The sequence below is a fragment of the Lissotriton vulgaris genome, chromosome 1_2, assembly GCF_964263255.1.
Source record: "Lissotriton vulgaris chromosome 1_2, aLisVul1.2, whole genome shotgun sequence".
Classification (NCBI taxonomy): Eukaryota; Metazoa; Chordata; class Amphibia; order Caudata; family Salamandridae; genus Lissotriton; species Lissotriton vulgaris.
In genome coordinates this window covers 284,045,962-284,053,035 of record NC_141686.1, presented here as the reverse complement: position 1 = coordinate 284,053,035, position 7,074 = coordinate 284,045,962, and the positions used below count along the sequence as shown (strand labels likewise).

Here is a 7,074-nt window from a genome sequence, read left to right as displayed (position 1 = left end):
AACAAATGTGACTCATATCGCCCCCTTTCACTTATGAACACTGATGTAAAGATCATTGCAAAAGTCCTGGCCACACGCTTACGGTTGCTGCTGCCGGTCATGGTATTGCCAGACCAATCAGGTTTCATCCCACTCAGATCCACTACACATAATTTAAGGACACTATTCGCTGTACTGCACCTGCTTAAACCTGAATTGCCTGCAGCCGCAGTCATGCTGGACGCGGCCAAGGCCTTCGATTCGGTGGCATGGAAATACATGATGGCGGTCCTGCACCGGATGGGGGTACCGTTCTTTTTCACGTCACTGGTCGCCCTCTTATATACTGCACCCACGGCAAGAGTCAGAGTCAATGGCCACGTGTCTTCATCATTCCCGATACAGAGGGGAACGAGACAGGGGTGCCCTCTGTCTCCGTTGCTGTTTGCCATCATGATGGAACCTCTAGCCTGTATTCTGCGACAACGTTATGCTGAGGCTGCATTGAAATTCCCGCTCCGCGCTCTGGCGGTATCAATGTACGCGGATGACATGGTCCTGTATGTGAGGGATCCGGCTCTCCACCTGGAGAACATCCTACGTGAATTTATTAAGTTTGGTCGACACTCTGGCCTCACTATAAATTGGGACAAATCTGTGATCATGCCTCTCACGGAGGCGACCCGCCGGACTCAGTTGGAGTTCCCCCTGGAGTGGGCAACGGAGTCGGTTCGGTATCTGGGGGTCTGGGTGCACAGGGACTGCCAGGAGGTTATCCGGGCTAACTATGGTGTTGCTGTATCTAAACTAGAAGACCAAGTGGCGCGCTGGACTCGACTCCCGTTGACCCTAGCGGACCGAGTTTCCTTAATTAAGATGGTGGTGTTGCCAAAATTTCTCTACCTTTTCATTAATATCCCTATCCTGTTGAAGTCGCATTTCTTTGCAAGGGTCAGATCGCTCCTGATAACTCTCACATGGGCTGGCAAGAAACCAAGAGTGACTTGGGAGGTGCTGACCAAACCGTATGCACTGGGAGGGTTCGCCCTACCGGACATGAGGCTGTATTACCTCTGCGCGCAGGCGCATTTTGCAAGTTATTGGTTGAATGCTCCACCGTACACCCCTCATGTGGCACTTGAGGCGAGTGCGGTTCTGCCGTATCCGCTGAGGGCCATGGTAGTGAACGAACATTCGGTTTTTGAGAAGGGAGAGGTAGACACAGTGCGGATTACAGCGACAGCTTGGGAACGACTTGGTCGAAGAGCGGCCCGCCTCCCGTTATATGCACCGGCTATGCCGCTACTCTACCACTCTGATATTTCTGTAACCGGCGAGATAGGAGGGTTGCAAGTTCTGAGAGAAGCCGGACTACAAACCATGGGGGACCTGTTTCCCGGGGCGTCGTTTCTCTCTTTGCAGGCTATGACGGCCGGATCGACTAACACGTGCATGCCTACCTTTATCTATGCCCGGCTGCGGGCTGCGATAAAGGATTTGTATCCTACATACCCAGCGGAGCCTCCAACTCTCGGTGCATTGCAGTTACTTTATACAGCTAAGGACAGGGCTAAATTGGTTTCTAGACTGTACAAGGCAGCGCAGGAGGATGAGGGAGGGGGGGCGGAACTAGCAAGAGCGCGGTGGGATGGGAGTCTTCCTGACCCTCTTACCGATGACGAATGGAATGAGTGTTGCAACATGACGGGGGGATACGTGATAAATGGAAACTTCCGGCTCTTACATTATAAATTTCTGCATCAGTGGTACTACACACCGCTTCAACTAGTGAGGTATGGGCTTCGTGATACTGCGAGTTGCGTGAGATGTGGTGCGGATGATGCTGACTTTATACATCTTGCCTGGGGCTGCCCGCGAGTGTATGACTTTTGGAAGGCGGTAACAGAGGGTCTGACGGTTATGACTGCAGCTGAGGTTCCATTTGATGTGCGGCTCTGCCTATTGGGAATAGCCTCTGGGGTGGCACCACAATCGCGAAGGCTGGTGGTGTTGGCGCTCCAATTAGCCAAAAGAAGAGTTGCTATGGGATGGGGGGGGAGGAGGGCACCAGACGTGCAACTATGGTTGAAGGATATGGCTTATTGCAGAGACCAACTGCACTGTTATTATGAGGGTCTCCCGGAGAGGTCTCGCCCGCGAGACATATGGGCTCCATTTACGCAGTATGTAATGTCTCTGGAAGATTCAGATAGTGAAAGGAATACGATTGCTGAACTACTGGAACATGATCTTGCATCGGATTGAATGTGGTTTGAAAGCGGAGAGGGAGACTGTGCTGTGCGGTGTGCTAGTGCTGTTGTGCTTCATGAATCCTGGACATTAGCTGTAATAGATTGCCCAGGCCGGATTGCCTTCTAGTGCCCGACCGCGATCCAAGTGTACGCTATGCGAATAGCGTTAGGTTACCCGAGATGGCCTTCCACCCTAGGAGGTTTCCTGCAACAACTAATACTTGAGCGTTGTGTATGTCAAGTAGTAAGGCTCGCTAAGACCAGGAGTGGGTTGGGTTGGGAGGGTGTTGGGAGAGTTAGTCTGTTGACTTAGTTCTACAAAATCAAAAAATGAGACCGAGATCACATGAGGGCTATACGGCTACATCATCGTATGCTCTGACCACTACAATTGGAACATATATGGTGCCTACGGGAGCTCAGTTTGGGGCTGCATTTGTACTAATGTTATATGTAACTGAGTTCCAATGTGACTGTATGATGCACTGATGGCGGCCGGCCCTACCAGGGGGTTGTAGGCACTCCGCTGTGTTTATTCGAAATGTACAATAAAGGTCTACAAAAAAAAAAAAAAAAAAAATATCTGCTAAATTGCTAACAGCATATCATCTCTCACACAACTAGACTTAAATAATAAAAATAAATCTTCATGTAAACATGACGGTCTTCAATTGGCAGCACTTAGTCAATTTAAAAAAGTATACTGTCAATTCAGTAATTAAAAAACAGATGGGAGTCAATGAAAATAGTCCATTATTGTCCATCATTAATCTACTTCCTCAATGGTGGGTCCAGTGCCGGAGCTCCCTTGGCGAGCCTGAGCTCCACAGCTCCCACCAGGCATCCCACCCTGGTACAGTTTGGTGATGATGGGATTACAGACCTTCTCCAGCTCCTTCTGCTGGTGCTCATACTCCTCCTTCTCTGCCAGCTGATTGCTCTCCAACCAGGCGATAGTCTGGTTACATTTGTCCACAATCTTCTTCCGCTCATCTTCGCTGATCTTATCTTTAAGTTTGTCATCCTCCACTGTGCTCTTCATGTTGAAGGCGTAGGACTCCAGTGCATTCTTGGCAGAGACTTTCTCTCTCTGGGCTTCATCATCTGCTTTGTACCTGTCTGCCTCCTGCACCATCCTCTCGATCTCCTCTTTGCTCAGTCGGCCCTTGTCATTGGTGATAGTGATCTTGTTCTGCTTGCCAGAACTCTTGTCCACAGCAGAGACATTCAAGATACCGTTGGCATCTATATCAAAGGTCACCTCGATCTGTGGCACACCACGAGGGGCTGGTGGGATTCCGCTCAGATCAAATTTCCCCAGGAGATTGTTGTCCTTGGTCATGGCTCTTTCACCCTCATACACTTGAATGAGGACACCTGGCTGGTTATCAGAGTAGGTGGAGAATATCTGGGTTTGCTTAGTTGGGATGGTTGAGTTGCGTTTGATGAGGACAGTCATCACACCACCTGCTGTCTCAAGCCCCAGTGAGAGAGGTGCTACATCCAGGAGGAGCAAGTCTTGCACATTCTCAGACTTGTCCCCCATTAGTATAGCAGCCTGCACTGCTGCACCATAGGCCACAGCTTCGTCTGGGTTGATACTTTTGTTTAGTTCTCTGCCATTAAAAAAGTCTTGCAGTAGTTTTTGTATTTTGGGAATGCGAGTGGACCCTCCAACGAGCACAATGTCATTGATCTGAGCTTTGTCCAACTTGGCATCCCTCAAGGCTTTCTCCACAGGATCAAGAGTCCCTCTGAAGAGGTCAGCACACAGCTCCTCAAAGCGTGCTCTGGTGATGGAAGTGTAGAAATCGATGCCTTCGAACAGGGAGTCAATCTCGATGCTGGCCTGAGTGCTGGAAGACAGGGTCCTCTTGGCTCTCTCGCAAGCAGTTCTCAGTCTCCTGACTGCCCTCTTGTTCTGGCTGATATCCTTCTTGTGCTTTCTTTTGAACTCCTCAATAAAGTGATTGACCATTCGGTTGTCAAAGTCTTCACCTCCCAAGTGGGTGTCTCCAGCTGTGGCCTTAACTTCAAAGATGCCATCATCGATTGTTAGAATGGAGACATCAAATGTACCACCACCAAGGTCAAAGATCAGGACATTACGCTCTCCCCTGCCACTCTTGTCCAGACCATAGGCAATCGCTGCTGCTGTTGGCTCATTGATGATTCTCAGCACGTTTAAGCCTGCGATTACTCCAGCATCTTTAGTGGCCTGCCTCTGGGAGTCATTGAAGTAAGCAGGCACAGTGATGACAGCATTGGAGACTGGGTGTCCCAAGTATGCCTCAGCAATCTCCTTCATCTTGGTCAGAACCATGGAAGACACCTCCTCTGGGGAGAAAGTCTTGCTCTCCCCTTTGTACTCCACCTGAACCTTGGGCTTCCCGCCATCACTCACCACCTTGAACGGCCAGTGCTTCATGTCAGCCTGCACAACTGTGTCATCAAACTTTCTGCCAATCAGTCTCTTAGCATCAAAGACAGTGTTCTGGGGGTTAAGGGCCACCTGGTTCTTGGCAGCATCTCCAATGAGCCTCTCAGTGTCAGTAAAGGCCACATAGCTGGGGGTGGTGCGGTTGCCTTGGTCGTTGGCGATGATCTCCACCTTGCCATGCTGGAAGACCCCCACACAGGAGTAGGTGGTGCCCAGGTCGATGCCAATGGCGACTCCTTTGGGTGCACTCATTTTCTGCAGTGTTGTCTGAGCAGTGAGCTCCGCTTCAAGATGATTCAGAGTCTCTTTTTGAAGCCTTCTGGCAATAGCTGGATATCTTCAAGAATTGCACCCTGGTAGAAGCCTCCGTGAGATGTGCTCTTTTCGGCAGGTGAGCAGGAGAAACTTCTTCAGCGGATATGCGTCTGTGAAGTAGCGCGATCAGACTGTGCTTCTTCTGTCAGTCAGTCTCTCGCTTTCGGGCGCTAGACTTGCGCTGCAGTCTCCTCCTGGGTCAGGGTTCCTAGTATGATCTCTCTTTCTCGCGCGCTCTCCTTCTCTTCGATTCACCTCTCTGAGGAATGCCAGTTGACAGGCAACTCGGCGTATATATACTCCTCATGCCGAGGGGGCTCGTGCGAGAATAGCCAATCACTGCGCGCCCAGCCCTCCAACCCTTCGACTCCATTCCCGAACATTCCCGAGGTCTCTTCGGCCGAGACGTTTCTAGCCCTTGCTAGCACAAGCTTCGTAACAACCAATCAGGACGAGTTCAAACCATGATGTCACTACACAGGCGAACATAGCATCAAAGGGACTAAAGCCTCAATACTCATCGTACTCCTGGGCGGCCATGTTGGACGAGAAAGTCGCGGAAGCGCCGTAGTGTTGTATAACCTGTTCCAAAACACAAGACGATTTAACTTATTTAACTTAAGTTACAGCGTCGCCTTCATTATCAGAAATATCTTTCATCCCGTTCAAAACTTTACTATTAGCAATCACTTGACTGAGAAACGGCATGTTTCCTATCATATTATATCATGACTAGTTTCCTGCCCGAATACAACAGTTTTCAAATAAAAAAAATGTTAGAACACCTAATTTCTTAGTGGACTTCTGGGGTTACATTTTGACAGGTTACAGACTAGGTCGCAGGGCTTCTCGTCCTTTCTGGTACCTGTCAGATCCGCTCAGGCGAGCAAGAAGTGCGCATGGGCACATGAGCTGGCCGCGTCAAAGCATCCTGAGCATTCTACAAATGTTCCGACAGATAGTTATTTACATGGACACACCCCTAATCTCTAATCTGTCAATACATGCCGAGCCTCTCGAGGGGCTCGGCGTTTCCTAAGGTCCTCTGATATGCTCAATGGGCCGGTGTGTCAAAACAGACCAGAGGCTTCGAGAATCTGCTCGTTGACCCCGCCCAGGTCTCTTCTGATTGGGCCCTGGTAGTGACAGTTCGAGAAAAGGCCAGATGTGTAAAAAACAAACAGGAATAGTGATTGGTCGTTGGATCTGAGCCCCGGCGCGTGGCTACTTGGCATATGCAGCTGTCAGGGGCGTGGCTTACATCGGTGCAATGGATGCATTGGCACCAGGGCCGTTTCTACCATTAGGCAAGACTAGGCGGCTGCCTAGGGCGGCAAAAGGTTGAGGGCGGCAAAAAACCTGAGTTTGGAAATCCCCTTGAGTGAACAGCCGCCTAGTCTTGCCTAATGGGAGAAACGGTGCTGCCAAGCGCATTAGGTAGTGCCTTCTAAAATTCGACGTGACGTGACGTGATGTGATTTGACGTCACATTCGGCGCCATGAGTGCCCGATCTCGACCCGATCGGAGTCGCACCTCGTTGCTCACCTCGTGCGTGGTCACCTGCAGCGCTCACCCCGCAAGGCAGCAATGCACCGGACGGACACCAAGACTACATACAGGTGAGGAAATCATCTGAGGCGCAACTCGCAAACAGGTCTGCTCTCGTTGGCTGGTGCGCAGCTTACATCACTGTGGACTGCATGCACCTCTTCCTCTCCTTGTTTTAACAGCACCAGCACTCTCCTGGTTTTAACAGCACTAGGTTCCTCCAGGGCCGTTTCTACCATTAGGCAAGACTAGGCGGCTGCCTAGGGCGGCAAAAGGTTGAGGGCGGCAAAAAACCTGAGTTTGGAAATCCCCTTGAGTGAACAGCCGCCTAGTCTTGCCTAATGGGAGAAACGGTGCTGCCAAGCGCATTAGGTAGTGCCTTCTAAAATTCGACGTGACGTGACGTGATGTGATTTGACGTCACATTCGGCGCCATGAGTGCCCGATCTCGACCCGATCGGAGTCGCACCTCGTTGCTCACCTCGTGCGTGGTCACCTGCAGCGCTCACCCCGCAAGGCAGCAATGCACCGGACGGACA

The 7,074-nt window shown here is 50.7% G+C and overlaps 1 protein-coding gene across 1 annotated transcript; it reads right to left on the bottom strand.

Annotated features, from left to right (window-relative positions):
• Positions 1 to 2,977: 2,977 nt before the first annotated feature.
• Positions 2,978 to 5,123, bottom strand: LOC147736500 (heat shock 70 kDa protein-like). Its single transcript, XM_086953233.1, has one exon. It carries the CDS (start codon positions 4,921 to 4,923, stop codon positions 2,998 to 3,000), a length of 1,926 nt encoding a protein of 641 aa, XP_086809359.1. The 5' UTR covers positions 4,924 to 5,123; the 3' UTR covers positions 2,978 to 2,997.
• Positions 5,124 to 7,074: the final 1,951 nt, after the last annotated feature.

What these genes read in the sequence shown, in the direction of transcription:
- LOC147736500 (XM_086953233.1), bottom strand. Translation starts at nt 4,923, where the DNA reads ATGAGTGCACCCAAAGGAGTCGCCATTGGCATCGACCTGGGCACCACC.